Source organism: Homarus americanus, unplaced genomic scaffold, assembly GCF_018991925.1.
Source record: "Homarus americanus isolate GMGI-L3 unplaced genomic scaffold, GMGI_Hamer_2.0 scaffold23110, whole genome shotgun sequence".
In the NCBI taxonomy this organism is placed as follows: Eukaryota; Metazoa; Arthropoda; class Malacostraca; order Decapoda; family Nephropidae; genus Homarus; species Homarus americanus.
This window is the reverse complement of record NW_024752122.1, coordinates 568,654-585,246: the sequence shown is the minus strand read 5'-3', so window position 1 is coordinate 585,246 and position 16,593 is coordinate 568,654. Positions and strand designations below refer to the sequence as shown.

At 41.9% G+C, this 16,593-nt stretch overlaps 1 protein-coding gene across 5 annotated transcripts; it reads left to right on the top strand.

Moving 5' to 3' along the window:
- The first annotated feature begins 4,274 nt into the window (after positions 1-4,274).
- Positions 4,275-16,201, top strand: LOC121854951 (organic cation transporter protein-like). 5 transcript variants are annotated; one of them, XM_042349764.1, is made up of 12 exons: positions 4,275-4,488; positions 5,543-5,758; positions 6,777-6,912; positions 7,225-7,411; positions 7,857-7,960; positions 8,923-9,077; positions 10,330-10,498; positions 10,931-11,078; positions 12,320-12,504; positions 12,851-13,023; positions 14,605-14,792; positions 15,907-16,201. In XM_042349764.1, the coding sequence occupies exons 2-12, from the start codon at positions 5,557-5,559 to the stop codon at positions 16,105-16,107; spliced, it is 1,848 nt and encodes a 615-aa protein (XP_042205698.1). In that variant the 5' UTR covers positions 4,275-4,488; positions 5,543-5,556; the 3' UTR covers positions 16,108-16,201. The 5 variants fall into 5 exon arrangements, with proteins under 5 accessions (XP_042205698.1, XP_042205694.1, XP_042205696.1 ...); XM_042349760.1 differs by having other exon boundaries at positions 4,275-4,497; XM_042349762.1 differs by having other exon boundaries at positions 4,275-4,508.
- Positions 16,202-16,593: the final 392 nt, after the last annotated feature.

The window sequence follows — 16,593 nt, the reverse complement described above, 5'->3', positions numbered from 1 at the left end:
GGGTGCACATCCTCTCCAGCTGGTGCAGTCTGCCAAACTCTTGGGTGTAACTATAGACAACAAACTTGACTGGAAGGCCCATGTAAATAACACAGTCAAGGCAGCCTCGTACCGTCTCTACATGCTACGACGACTTAAGCCACTTGGGACACCCACGCCATCTACAACGCCTTTATTCTCCCCAAACTAACGTATACGTCACCAGCCTGGTCGTCTTCTCTCAACTCCACCCAACAACGTCAGCTAGAGAAGGTACAGAAAAGGGCCTGCAGAATCATGCTCAGCGCAGAATACTCAGGCTACACCAACGCTCTCTCCATCCTGGAAATGCCATCCCTCAGTGACCTCCACCACCAAGCACTGGAAAGGTTTGCAGTGAACTACTGCACCACCCTCGTCATCACCACCTCCTGCCACCTGCAGCCCCCCACCCAACTCACGCAGTCCGCCACTACAACAAAATTCAGCCCATAAGAGCCCTCAACGATAGATATAAGAACAGCACCATCCCATCTATTGTTAAAATAATAAACAACTCCTGATTTATGTACTGTACAGCCCTGTAAATGTATTCAATGCATATTATAACATTATGTCTAAATCAAATGTAAGTCTGTATATTTTCAGCCACCGGCTGCAACTCTATTAATAAACCGTTTATTATTATTACTTATTATTACACACATACACACACACACACGCACACACACACACACACACACACACACACACACACACACACACACACACACCTCATAACACCATCTGTGAGGGAATTACTACACCACGTGATGCCCCCCATAACACCATCTGTGAGGGAATTACTACACCACGTGATGCCCCTCAGAACACCATCTGTGAGGGAATTACTACACCACGTGATGCCCCTCATAACACCATCTGTGAGGGAGTTACTACACCACGTGTCTGCTGTTCAACACCGCAGCGCACATGATCTACGTGACCTCCACTGTAAACATTAATCTGTATGTTCACTGTATGTTCCTTTACCTTTCTCTAATGAAGGCTTTTGTTAAAACACCAATGCCGATGTATGTTATAAGTCATTTATGTCCAATGTATAGTTTCAGCCTTCGGGCTGCAGAACTTTTTCAATAAACCGTTAATTATTATTATTATTATTATTTGCACTGTTACGAACCCCGCCACCAATTGTCATGATCTACCTACCCAGCACTACGAACCACGCCATCTATTGTCCTGATCTACCTACCCAGCACCACGAGCAACGCCATCTAGGGACGAAACCCGAGTATGACTCGTCTTAGTTACCACTCCGGGGTTTCCCTTCTCCATATCCTGGTTGTTGCGTCACCTCCTCAAAGTCTTCTTTGTCAGCTCCAATTCGAGGAGAGTTGAGTTCACTCTGGGAAGTGACCACAGGATCACCTATCCTGGAAACCTACGGCGCAGTGGCTACCTACCGTCTTCTACAATACTCAGCCTTGCTCGTCAGCCATCACAGCTCCGTACTTAAGTATTTGTAATCTTATATTTCCTACCCCACGTCCACTTGCTTCAAATTATTGTGTGTTGTATAAATATGTATATACTGTTAATGTTTAGGTTAAGTATGGTTAAGGGTAAATTATAGGAAGCTGAATATTTTGTTAAGGAATTTATGGTACTTTATTATACACAACAAAAACTCGCATCCTTTGTCTACCCTTTTATAGTCCGATTGTCTTTGTTTTTTTGTTGTTGTTGCCTGTTGGGATCTGGGTAGACTTTTAACAATATTCCAAATCCCCAACTCGTAACAGCACACACACACACACACACACACAAATTTTCCTCACGTCAGGTAAGAAAGAAACCTTCTGCGGGCAGCCAGAAGGCGCCTCCACCCCTTAAACCCCCATGGGCTATATTCGTTAAGGAAATAGCGGGTGTGCTATGTTCTAAATAAACCATGGCGTATACTCTGCCAGAAACAACTACGTCGTCAGAGTTATATTGGTTGGTAGGATTTTTCCTTTCTTGCTTGTTTTCTTCTCGCACTGAAAACCTTACAAGAAAAGTTAAGTTCTCTGTTAACACCTTCCAACGCCAGACTGGGTGGGCGAGATTCCCTATATTACAAAAGAAGTTCGAAACAAGGCACCATCGCTGGTCTTATACTGGTGGAGTAAGTAGTAGGTGGTAGTAGTAAGCTAACAAACAGGGAGGTACTACCGCCTGGGAAGATATTAAACGCATAATGGTAGACCCTACTGCCTAATGGCATCACGAAAATTGTGACCAAGTCCCAGGTTGCTGATCTGATTTGCTGCCTCATTTATAAATAATTGCAGAGTTTCAATTGTTTCTCTTACTTTGACAACACAACATACATACTGTATATCATTTCTCACTTCTTTTTTTGTGGTCCATTATTGTTATTATTATTGTTATTGTTATTATTATTGTTATTATTATTATTATTATTATTATTATTATTATTATTATATTTTCGCCCCGCAGGCCCTGATTTTTTTTTTTATTGGGCACTCCCCTACATCCTTGTGTAAGGTGAAGAGCAGAAGCGTTTACAGCGCCCAACAGGGAAGCATACTAATTTCATGCTTGCCTTTATGTCTCATGAGTTAAGGGCGTAGAAGCCTGAAGAGTCAATGGTTTATGTCATCAAGTTATTGGAAGCTCCAACAACTTGTCCCTGAATACGAATTCGCAACTTCCGACTTACACCAGGTACCTACTGTACTGCTAGGTGAACAGGGACTAATGGGGGCTAGGAAGTAAGTCCAAATAACTTCCACCGGCCCGGGAATCGAACCCGTGACATCTCTCTTTGGAAGGCAAGAGCGGTACCACTCTACCACCAGCTCCCTCACAGGCCCTCATGTGGGTCATTGACCTGTGCCCGGGTGGGCTAATCCCGTAACAAAAATAAAAAAAAATTAATTTTCTTCACTGTCCGTATAAGTTAAGTTCTCAAGTGCCAAGTATTTTAGTGTACTCGAATTAATTTTCTGAATTATATTTATTCTTTAATTCGAATTAAACACAATTATTGTGATTCTTTTAACCGAATATATGGAAATTATTGTATTGTATCAGTTGTTTATATATAAACTTGGACAAATAGTCACAATTATACAGTATAACAGAAATGTTATCATAGTTTATTAAAGAGCCGAGGTGAAACATTGTACAAGATGGAGGGAAGGCAGTCAGGGCCAGCTTGGTCTGGCTAGAAGCAGGATACAGTAGATTGTCCCTGGCAGCTCTCATTCTCTAGTACGCTACAACAATAATAATCCCAACTTTGACCATTGTCCCAATTTTCCGTAAATATCCCAGACCTCTTCTTTCATAATTGAAACATAATTAAAGGCAGATGATACAAGAATAGAGAAAAAAAACATTTTGTTTCAGAGAATCCTGACCGACCGTGTCGCTACACACTAAGTCCGTGTGCACCCCCCCGCCCACTGCCTACCTTAGTTATTCCAACAACTTGTTTAAGTTGGCCAGTGAACCTCTTACTTCACTGTACGACATCACAATACAATATTAGTTTTCTTAACTATTTTAAAGTAATTTTAATTTAAAATTTTTTTTAGTTTATTGACCCTAGTCCCCATTCTTGTTCCTGTACATGTTTCTTAATCAGTAACTCAAAACCATTTTACCTGTAGCTATGAAATTTCACACGTCAATCAGGATCTTGAAATCCTTGAATTTTTGTTTTTAGTCGGTTTAGGTGCAGGTCAAACTATGCCATGTATAAATGACCAATTGTTTGTTTACTACACGAGGATGCAACATTGATCTTGCCACTTAGAATCTCTATATAGATGTTATTTCACGTCCGTGTTCATTTATGTGCATGTGTTTCACCATACTTACTGCTGAAGACTTAAGAATTATTTATTCAGATTGTCATGTTGTATCTATGAAGGTCTTCCCTTGCAACAGATGACAGAGATCAATCATATTCCCGGGAACTCAGGTCAAGATAACGTAAACAGGTATTCCTTGGCGAGCAGGACCGACTCTCAGATATTATGGGATGTGTGACTAAGTTTGCGCTCATTCTCTCCACTACCGTACAAAAGACGACATCACCTTCACCCCCCCCACCACACGCATATACTTCCCTCACCCTCCCCACCACACGCATATACTTCCCTCACCCTCCCCACCACACCCATACAGCCATACACTTCCCTCACCCTCCCCACCACACCCATACACTTCCCTCACCCTCCCCACCACACCCATACACTTCCCTCACCCTCCCCACCACACGCATACACTTCCCTCACCCTCCCATCACACTCATACACTTCCCTCACCCCCCACCACACGCATACACTTCCCTCACCCTCGACCACACGCACATCAGCTGATCAGAGTCTCGCCGAAATATTTGGGGGTGTAGATTCTGGCAGTGGACGAAATTTGTGTCGCGTAGTGCGTGGGTGCCAGAGTACTCCCTCAGTGTGTGGTGAACAGTGATAGGTACACCGCGTATGTGAAACGCAAGTTGTTCACAATGTGTGCAGTGCATGATGTGTGGTGCATGAAGTGCGAGCACTGCGGTTGAACATAAGGAGGTCACGGTTTAGTACATTTCAGTGGTAGAACGAGTTAGATTTGCACTGGGATACTTTTGTGAGGCAGAAGGTGAGGGAATCACAGTCTGGCTCATGGTGTGTGTTATGAATGGTGTACTTGCGTGGTGGAACGTGTGAGGTGTTGAGAGTTTGTTGTACAGTACTGTGTGTGCAGATAAACAGCGGTGAGGCTATCAATAGTAACTGGAGCACGTGTGGTGAAAAGTGTTTATTTTAACATATTGGTCTCGGTGCATGAAGTGTATAGTGTGTGGTTGTTTACTGTGGTGCTTGGTATTCCATAAGTAGCACACTATATGTAGTATTATGTATAGTGCTCGATATGTGGCGCACTGACTATGTAGTGCTCGATATGTGGTACACACTAATGTTTGATATGTGATGTACTGTGTGATGCATAGTATGTGTTGCACAGTGTGGAGTATGGTGTGTCATATATGGTGTATGGTGCGCAGCATGTGGTGCACTGTATGTTTGGACTGCCATATTTGATTTGCGGTGCAGTGTATAATTCACGTACCGTGGTTACACTGCATAGTGTGTAGTGCACGGCGTGATTTACAGTGTGTGGTATACTGTGTGTCATATGTGGTGAGTACATTAATTATTCAGTTATTGTTCACTCTGTAAATATATTTTTCACTGACATACAAACTCTACCTTGAGTTCTCCTCCATACTTCAGTGTCCACAAAATACCAACGGCAATAATAACTAATTATCATAATGAAAAATTAATGTGTTTATATCAGACCGCATTGTACACTTCCTACCAATTCTGATTGTTCAAAATATAACTTCACTTAATTGATCATTGTTAGAAAAAATATACAAAAGTTTATAATAATAATAATAATAATAATAATAATAATAATAAATCAGTATCACACGATCCTCACTGTAGAAAATTCCTTAACTTCTCTTCGTTTCATGTTACAGTGTAAAGGTGTATCATGGAGGAGTCACCTGGTGGGCCAAGAAGCAATAAGGTCAAGGTGGGGCAACAAGAACAGCAGAAGGATATAGACAAACAAGAACATGTAGGTGACCAGGAGGGAGAGCAGATGCCGCCGGTGACCAGCTTTGATGACCTCGTGGAAATGGCTGGAACTTGGGGACCATGGAACTTTCTTATCTTCTTCCTGAGTAGTTTAAGTTAGTACTGTTAAGTCTCCATCTAGCCTTACAGCAACTAAAGACCAACAAGATCGGGCAAACGTACAGTCAGCCAAGTGGAAGCTGCGATAAAATGTTTCGGTGCAGGGATGGGCTTCCACGTGTCTTCATACACCAAAAAATTTTGTCGCAGTTCCCACTTGACAGACTGTACACTCGGTAAAGGGGGTATCTTTCAGGGGCCGTCCGATAAACTTGGAAGTGAACAATCCTCTTGTCTCGCTAGGGTTGGTAGGCGTGATTGTGACACATATGCTACCTATTAGGGTAGGCCTAATTTAGTTATTTCATTCAGAATATAAAGTCAGTTTCGTTGCAATATGGTTGATGAATAACAGTATGCCTCATAGACCTTTATAAAAAACAAGAATTGTAAAGATAAAGATGCTGTTTTTACCGAGAGTACAATACGTCCGCTATAACTCCTGTAAACGGAATTGCCATCACTACCTCCTCCGTGAGATTGACTAGTGTTCACCTGCTTCTTCCCCATCTGTTATTTCTTTCTTAACTGTAATGTTTTTGGGTTTTTTCACTTTTTAATCTTGCATTTTTTTTACTCTTTTCTCCATTGTATTGGTGCTCTCTAACGCTAACGATCGATTCTCAAGATTTACCTACAATATGACTCACACTTCAAAGCTAAGACAATATATTACGATACATATTCTATACTCAGTGTGAGAATTCAATATATTGGTGTTGCTGATAATAGTGACAGGGAAAAGAGCCATTTTAGGTATGAGAAATAAAAGAATCGGCCTTAAGTCATTTATTTATTGACCTCAAAGGAATGTTTATTGTTATTACTGATGTATGTGGAGATACAAATGGCGTCCAATATACTCAGTCATAAATAGAGGAGAAACTCGGGATCTCGTAACATTGTGCATGAACAGTTTACAGTAATCAGTTCGTAGTTTGAAGCTATGTTAAAGTTTTTGACAATTATATTTGCAGTCTAACACAACTCATATACAAAACCGCCTTGACACAGGTGGCTTCTGCCTGGCGTTCACAGTTCTGTCGTATCAATTCCTGGGAGCGACTCCTGACCACTGGTGTCACATACAGCCCCTGGTGGAGGCTAACTGGACCCAACAACAGGTGCTTAGTTTCGCCATTCCCTACAGGTATATCTTAATGGTGTATCTCACACCTATTGCCTTTGGACTAGTGACACATATTACTATATCTTGTATCTGTTGTCTTGTACCAGTAACATATAATGTATTTCACACATGTTGTTTCTGTACTAATGACACATTCTGCTGTATCTCACACCTGTTGCCCTTGTACAGGTAACACATACTGCAGTACAGTACTTGTAGCTGTACTGAGATAAGCACCTGTACCTTTACCTACTCTGCTGCTCTTTAATGAATGCAAATTAACAAGTCCAGTAAACACCTATAATCAGGTTATAATAAACAATTTACGCACAGTAACGAGACAGGGAGGTACTCAGGCTGCCAGATGTACGACTACAACTACACAGTAGCGGCCACGCTCGGCTACGAGGCTTCCATCAACACCAGCTTCGAGGTCGTCTCCCGAGGGTCGTCTGATATCGTCGCCTGCCACGAGAGAGACTTTAACCATACCCAGTACAGGTCAACTGTTGTTACTAAGGTCAGCTCATACTCTACTTAGTGTCGATATTACTCACGGCTGACTAAGACGACCAGTGATTCCAGCATATAACTGCTATAACTATTTAAGTATGATGATAAGACTTATCAAAGCCAACATTGCATTCACTACATATTTTCCTCAAACATACTGCCTAAACTATTAGGCAGCACATTCATTAATCCATTCGTTTATGGTAATTGCAATTCTCTTTTGAAAATAAAACCAGACTATTACCTTTTATACCCTCACTATAAGTCTCTCCATCACGTGAAAAAAATGGAAATAATTTTAATATATTTTTTAAATTCTATCACAATTGTTTAGTAGTTTTTTCTCCTATATTTAGGTAACTTCAGTTTAAATTTATATATTTTTCTTTGTTTTCCAATTGTTTTGATAATGTTTATGAGGTGCAGTAACAACAACGGGTTGTTGTGTTCAGTGGGACTTGGTGTGTGAACGACGCGCCCTCTACTCCACCATCCAGGCAGCCACCCAACTGGGCTTACTCCTCAGCTCCTTCGTGTCTGGCTGTCTCATGGACCAGTGAGTGTCTCTTCTGACCCCTAGTGTGTGTGTGTGTGTGTGTGTGTATTATTGGTGATTCCTGTACCTGTGAGTATCTACTGACCCTTACTGTGTAACGTCAAGGATATGATTTGATTTGGTTCGTTTTCAAATGTTAAGTAACGGAACTTGGTCTAGGTCTGGCTTACTGTTGGCCGGCCTATAAACCTTAACCTCTTTTGTCTGGCCATGTCTGAGATCACTTCTCTTGCACAATGTTTTTTTTCAGCCATATGAGTTGCCAATGAATACCGTCCTGATTTTTTTCTTTTTTTTGGGGGGGGGGGTGGGTTATCGATCATAGTAGCCGAATATTCCAGGGAACCTGACTCCACACCTCACTCCACGGAAAATTGATGGATCTTCAAAATGAATTGTTTTACCATTGACCAAACAATTTTTTTTTCAAACGTCGAGTTACCAGAGATTTGTGTGTTAGACCAGGCCATAAAGTGAGTGTTCTACGAGTGTTCTTTGGCTCCTTGGTAACTTTAAGCTGCTCTAACCTGTAGGTGATCAGTGTTGGTCTCCTAGGGGGTAACCTTACAGTGATGAGGGTCAAGCTTGGTGGTAAATTATGTGAGGTTAATTTCTTGACTGTTCTTCTGGGTTGACGCACTCATCCCCCCACCCGCCACGAGAGTAGACTTGCAATCTCATACTGAGGTCCGGTCAAGGCCAACTTTCTGTGGATAAGTGACAAAAAGGGCTATAACCCACTCACTACCCCTTTACCCACACCCGCCTACACCCTACCATAAGCCCATTTTCTTTACACCCTTTCACCCAGAACTCTATCAAAACCTCACTTTCCTTACAGGCCAACACCTCTCTACCCTCACACCTAACCCCTACCATAACCCCACTTTTTTTACACCTCAACAACCCTCCACCTCACCCTATGTCACACTCTCTAGTATACCACCAAATTTAACCCGCAGGTGTGGTCGTCGTCCGGTGGTGCTGGGATGTCTGGTGGTCAACGTCGCCCTGGGGTTCCTGGGTCTTCTCTCACCCACCCCCTACGTCTTCATCGCCTTCAGGCTCGCCCTTTCCATCACTGGGTTTGCCGTCTACCTCGGCAACTTCCTCATTTGTGAGCACAGTAGACAGATGATAAACACCTTATGTTTTGCTCTGGTGATTATTATTTTGGTCTTCATTGTCTTTCTTCCTATTCTTTATTGCACGAAGTTTTCCATCAACTAGTATAATATTCACATACGTGTATAAACTCTTGATACTGATAGGTTCAGTTATTCATGCTCATCACCATCCCATGAGCATATTTATATCTGTTGTACTATTTTCCATCAGGCACTCCAAAGGTGAAGCTAAAGAAAAAACTTACTGATTTTGTGTTTATCTTACGATCAAGTAATGGGACCTCAAAATCAAAGTCAGTGAAAGTTGACGCTGATATAAAATAAAAAAGCACAATTCGACATCACCCCTTATTTGAAACAATAAACAGATGATTTTATATATATTTTTTATAAAGAAAAGCTTTAGCCAGACTGCTGAGTTTAACTTACAGTATAGTGATCGTCTAACACACTAGAGCCAGAGTCCCTCACCCACTGTAATGTGTAGTGGACATACGGACTACTACCAATGTATTTGTCTGATATTGTTATATATATATATATATATATATATATATATATATATATATATATATATATATATATATATATATATATATATATATATATATATATATATACTTCTCATGAGTAGTACAATTGATACTGTTTTAATTTACGCCGATTTTCACCCCAGGAGCTATTGTCAACCTTACAATTCCTCTCATAATACTCACTATAAAGAGGCATCCAGAAATAATACCTTGTCTTCTGATTTCACCATAGATTATTGTCTGTCCAAAAGTGCCAGAGTATATCATAACTTAGAATATAGTATTTTAGAAATTGCAGTCTTTCGTTCAGTGTACAGTGTGATAGTGTGATTTTATACATTCTAAAACCAGTGACATATATTGGTGTTTCAGTTCGACTGTGCGAGTTCAAAATAGCGATATTTCTAATAGGAACTGAGTTTTGCTGACAATAAAAAGAACCTCCTCCCTACTCCAGCCGTTCTAGTCAGCGAGCGTTCAACAATAATTATTTTTCAGATCCTAAAGACGGCAGCAGAAATGTGTGGCTAAGTTCAGATGTTATTGATCTAATTCGTACAGTTACCGTACACGACCGAATAATTGATTAAGAGTTAACACCACAGCTGCTTAACATTTCCTTTTTTCACTTGTTATCTTCTTTACAACTTCTTCTCAGGTGGAAAAATTTATTAGTATTGAATTTGTTTACCATTATGATCATTTACAGTGATGGAGGTCAGCTCATCTTCAACACGGTCAACGTTCGGTGGGTTGTTTCTGATGATGTGGGCTGCAGGATACTTTGTACTCCCTGGTGTCGCCTACCTGGTGAGGGATTGGCAGTGGCTCCAGGCGGCCCTCAACCTACCCAATGTAGTCATGCTCCTTGAATTCTGGTGAGAGATTTTACGTCTTATGAATGTTATGATACAAAAGTTCTCATCTTCTGGTTAAGTATGTCAGGTTTGTGTCAAATGTAACTCGGGTATGTAGTCTGAGGTAATATCAGGTGGGTACAGTGGCGGAACTATACCGTCATCCATGATAACTTTATGTAAGACTTTGTTGATGTTCACGCACCGGTGTTGTTGTTGTGGTACAGACAGCTGGCACGTAAACTCTGTCAACTGCCTGTTGTCTTACCTCACTGGTAACTGGCCTTCAGTAAAGATTGGTAGCAAAGACCGTTCTAATCTGTTGATATCTTCAGCAATTTGTCGCTTTTCATGACCACGCTTTATTGGTGAGGGGGATAACAGACGTACCGTTTAATTGTCTCTCTCTCTCTCTCTCTCGTTACATAATCTCACTGTGTTGTTTTCCCTCAGGCTGCTGCCAGAGTCACCCCGTTGGCTAATTCTTCAAAACCGCGATCTCGAAGCTGTAGAGGTCCTCACCCAGGCTGCTAAGGTCAACAAGAAAACTTTACCTCCTAGACACGCTCTCATGGATGCCATCAGCCGCATCAGGGACCAGGTGACTAGGATATAGACTTAGAAGAGGTAACCATTCAGTATAGGCTTTTATTGTAAAGCGATTTAAGATGCACGGAATAGCTAACGCGTTAGCATTCCCGGACTGTCATTAAAAAATACGACATTGTACCGCGTCTTGGGAATAACTGTTGTACAACACAGTCTTCAGAAAACAATAAAATTAGGAGAACTGTTATTTGGACACAATACGGAAAGAAATAGTGAAGAAAATATATAGAAAATTATGGAAAGAAAGACAAAAAAGGAAAAAAGTCAATCAGTCAATAATAAATAAGATTAAGACAAAAAAGGTCATTTCTCCAGGATTATGAAACCACACGTAGCATCCAGTGAACAGCTGTGCACTTCTCTGGCGGCTAGGTGTTCGCATATTTACACACGCATTATGGCGAATTTCAGGTTCGTTTAAGTCTTTTTTTTTTGCACTTACCAAACTGTAGTTAACTTTCTCATCCTTATTAAAAGTATCTTATGGGTAATGATATTAATGATATTCATATTTGAGTAATTATCAATGTTACACCATAGTCACCAACGGCTAATGAAATCTGACAGCGCCCACTTAAAAATGGGCCAAACCAAGACTGGCTTTATCTAGGCGCAATCCTTTTCAAATCTTTCACGCCATATGCTTTGTTTTAGGTCCTATCCAATATACTACCGTATATAGAATTATTTTTATTATTATATCACAGTTTTTTATTGCCTTACGTACCCCCAACTCTTCAATATTAATCAAAATATTCTCCATAAGCGGCCATGATTCGCATATTTTCAGTGGGAGAAACTCGCTGATTGATTGTTAGCTATTCAGGCGCCTCTGCCCTCTGCAAACGCCGCGAACGCCTGATCGAGGTGGTAGCGTCTGCGCAGACAGAATAGCTAACGCGTCCGTGCATCTATAACTCCTTACAATAACCTCCTCATGTCACTGCAGTTTCAGATTGTAACGAATAGATATATTCATTTACATGTGGTGACTACATTAAAAAAAGTGATGCCCCATAAGCGACAGATGTGGTGTCAGTGTCATCTTTGGAGTCATTTTCTGGGGAAACGTGACTCCATAGATAAAAATATTAGATTTAGTGCACATGTGGCGGAGATAATCTTCGTTACATTATTGGCGACGGTACAGAAACACACATAAACAGAGTCGTTCCACTACCTCGTAAACAAAACGAACAAACAAAACTGTCTCATTTTATCACCAACTTCCAGATGTGTCACAAGGATGAAGGTGAGGCGACAATGACCGTCACCATGAAGGTGCTGACGACGGTGAAGAAGTTGTTCTTCACCCTGACGGAGAAGGAGCTGAGGAGGAGGATGCTCATCCTGGTTGTATGTTGGTTCGTCGCGTCCATGGTGTACTATGGGTTGGCTCTCAGCGCTACCAACTTGAGGTGAGGAGGACCTGGCTTATGTCTAGAAGTCTTCGTTTATATTGATGGTGTTTTCTCGAGTGATACTAAAACGTTTATACAAAAAAAATAATTATAAGTTGCTTTACTTAATTTCATAAAGCAAACCATTAACAAATACTATAAATGTGTTATCTTGCCAAACTCTTCTTAATGTCCAGTAATGCCACAATGTCATCTTTCCACCATCTTGTCAACAAAAACCACATTGATCAGTATCTATTTATGTTTAATGCCCGTAGTATAGGCAAATTAACTCCACAACACTAAATTATCTAACCTTAGAAAGCTATAGAAGATAAACGTACAGTTGTCCGGGTATCCTCAGCGCGGACCCTTACCTGTACCTGCTCCTGGGCGGGCTTATGGAAGTCCCGTCCTACCTGATAGTGTGGGGGAGCCTCGTGTACCTTAGTCGTCGGAGCACTCTGGCTTCCCTCTATCTCTTGTGTGCGGTGTGTATCTGTATCAACGCAGTCGTCATGTTCTCATTCGTTAATGGTAAGTCTGTTTTCTGTCCTGTTTATCTGGTTGTTTGTCTGTGATGATGTTCAAGTGTATCCAGACCCCCACACAGCCCCCACCATTTACTGTGATGGTATTCAAGTGTAGTCAGACCCCTATAGTAAGTTTTGTCAGATCAAACTAAACCAGTAGTTGTAGGAATGTAAAGTGAGGAAGGTTTGGTAGTGTGGCCAGTTAGTTATTTAACTGTGTATTGTAACGTAGGGGAAATCTTCGAAACATCACTTCTAAGTACAGCTATTTATTAAATAACTCAATGGCATGGGCACATTAATAGATCAATATATTGACGTTACTAGACAATGAATGTCGGACACAAACATGAAATGGATACATTTCCCACCGTAAGAGGCCCAGCGGCTGGAGGATGTCTGCAGGTGCTGCTGAAAAGAGTGCTGGACTGTGTCTCCTGTGGGTTGACTCTGATACCTGGGGCTCGGTGCTGGGAAGGGAAATTTCCCTCCTGACCTCGACTAATGACGAGCGTTACTTCTGTCTTCTCCTGAGTTCTGTCTCTGGGAAAGATCTGTCGGCCTGTTATAATAATATTCCGAGCTAATATCTGGTGGAAAGATGGCAAGCCGGAGGATGCTGTCACTAATCTGTGTGTGTCTGGTCAGGTGACAGGTGTTCTGGCTGGAGGTTAGCTTCTTGAGTAACACGGTCATATCGCCGGGTTAAGCTAATCGCGTGGCAGTGAGAACCGTGACCTCTATTTGGGTCAGGTCTGGACAAATGTGTTTGCCCAGGTGCGTGGTCATGTCACCGGTCGGTAATGCTTCCAAACTATTACCACCAGTGTGTGTCTGGCCAGGTGTAGTTTCTTGAGTAACACGGTCATAAAGCCAGATTCACTCGGGTACTTTGTGGCCGTCAGCTCTCCTGGGTCAGGTCCTACTCTCACTGTAGGGGGTGTCAACTTGCGTGGGTGTACGCCTGCTCTTCTACTTACTGTTATATGTGCTGTTCTTCTCTGGGCTGTAAGCTATGGTCTGATAAACAATCATTACACCCCACACAGCCCCCACCATTCACTGTGATGGTGTTCAAGTGTATCCAGACCCCCACACAGTCCTCACCATTCACTGTGATGGTGTTCAAGTGTATCCAGACCCCTGCCCTCGATGTGTATTCTACTCTGTGTTTACAAGCCAGGAATATGTCTGATTACGGTCGTCCTTGTGTAGTCGTTGCCTCACTCGGGGACACCATCCTACTATCAGTAATATGAAACACAGGAATATGAAGTAGACACCAGTTGATTACTAACTTACCTTGATATTATTAATATTAATGCAATACATTTCAAGTGTTAGTTTATGAGAGATAATATGTCTCAGCTTAGTGTATGAACTGAGAGAAAGGTAAATTGACTTACACATGCAGAGGTTATGCGTAGATCGATTTAAAGTAAATCAGTGTGAGATTTGGTGCACCTTATTCTTCATGTCTTTACTGATAGGTTCATGATATTGTTACGCAACAGTCATTAACGCACTAACTACCATTTAACACAACTATAGGTAACTAATCCACTTCACTGTTATATTCCCTCAGAAACGCCAGTAGGTGCCAAGATCTTCCTGTCTCTCCTAGGGAAGATAGGTATCGCTGCAGCCTTCCATCTCTTGTATATTTACACGGCTGAGCTCTTCCCTACTGAGTGTCGCTCCGTCGCCCTCGGTGAGTGTAGCTTCATAGGGCGAATCGGTAGTATCGCGTCGCCTTACATCAATGACATTATGGTAAGCTTGTGTTTAATCTCTGTGTGTGTGTGTGTAAACATTTATCAGTGTTAAAGCGATAACACACGAATCTCACCTGCTGTATTCTGGGTTCAATGTGAGAAGGGCGATATCCAGAGTAACACTACCAATTATAGCAAGTTTACTCCAGTTTACTCCTGTACTAACACTGGACAATAAATTCATAACAACTACCCCGAATGTCTTGCGAGCTGATTAGTAGCCAAACGATGAAAAATAATCATCATTAAACCCTTTGTTTCTCCTCCGGCATCTCTAGACTAGAAGAGCTTACACACTACACAGCCTTTACACGGTCTTCTTGCCACTCCTCAGCCATCTCGTTACTTGCATCCAGCCCAGTCATTCCCCACCCACATTCATGACTCCTGCACATCCCTCTCCCAAGTCTTACGTGCCACAACATCTCCCTTGCCTTCACTCTTACTACTTCCTTCTATACACTCATAACAGAGTTTAGAAAAGGAAAGGGAGCACAAAGGCTATGTTTGCTTTAAGAATTTTGAGTGAAAAAGCTTTAGATGTCCAAAGAAATTTGTATAATTGTTATATTGGCTGTGTTAAAGCTTTTGACAAAAATAAAAACTTAGTGATATCTTGGAAAAACAGATAATAAGGAGGATATATTGACATTTAATTTTTTTTTTACTGATGACAGGAGGCTGAAGTGTTAGTAAATAATGAGCTTACTTGTTGGTTCAGATTTACAGTGGGAGTCAGACAAGGTGGTGTTCTTTCTCCAACATTGTATATTATCTATACGATATTTTGACTATATAGCTAGGGGTAAGGCGTTAATGGTAGAAATCTTAATGGGCAAAACTGAGATCAGAAGTACTAAGGGAAGGCAGTGAACAGGATATATGAATGAAATTATAAGTTAGGTCCCGGGAGATGCAAAATCTGGGAGGATTGGTATAAGAGGACTGTGGTCGCTAACCCACAAGTATGAAGAAAGCACTTTGACGACTGATTTATCCTGTAGTGCATTATTTTCGGTATTTTCAAATATTTGAGTTCTGGGATAAAGTGAAGACCAGCCCTCAACTTGTTTCACATGATGATTAAACACCCTCTCTCTGTCTCTCTCCAGGGGGACGTTTCGCCATGGGCTCCGTCAGCGTTGTTTGCTGGGGCGTCTACGGTGGCTGCCATCATCTCCCTCCTTCTCTCGGAGACCAAAGGTCGGGACCTTACCGAGACGCACATCATCAAGAACTCTGACACATCTCTTGCATCTCCAACTCCGCCGTCAGTGCTTCACAATACGAAGGAAAATGTCTTTCCTGCATAATACAGTTAAAACGTCTGGTTCTTTAAAAGTTGTGCTTTGCGAAGGTCTTACACCACTAGCGTAGCTAGGGGGGCAGTCCGCCCCGGGCGGCACTTTTGGGGGGCGGCACTTTTGGGTCTGCTCATCACCCATATCTGCAGCTACTGGAGACGTTAATCCATCCCTTTGTATCGGCGGCAAGTTAATCCTTGTCGTGTCTGACCTAACACCTGACCCACATCATCACGGCCACGTCATGAGCTACACCCTTGCTATGCGCCCCCCGCCACACACACAACCTGTAACCTGTTGAGGATTAAGGAAACAACTTCAAACAAGTACGCCAGTGAGCTCATGTGGTGTGGGTCAGGTGTTAGGTCAGACACGACGAGGATTAACTTGCCGCCGATACAAAGGGAAGGATTAACGTCTCCAGTAGCTGCAAAACCATGCAGTCTCGGGTCATATCAGTTCATGTACAGCCGACCAATCCACCAGTTACAAGCA

What these genes read in the sequence shown, in the direction of transcription:
- LOC121854951 (XM_042349764.1), top strand. Translation starts at nt 5,557, where the DNA reads ATGGAGGAGTCACCTGGTGGGCCAAGAAGCAATAAGGTCAAGGTGGGG. An exon ending in AGTTTCGCCATTCCCTACAG is followed by an intron (nt 6,913 to 7,224) that starts GTATATCTTAAT and finishes ATTTACGCACAG; the next exon opens with TAACGAGACAGGGAGGTACT. An exon ending in GGTCAACTGTTGTTACTAAG is followed by an intron (nt 7,412 to 7,856) that starts GTCAGCTCATAC and finishes TGTTGTGTTCAG; the next exon opens with TGGGACTTGGTGTGTGAACG.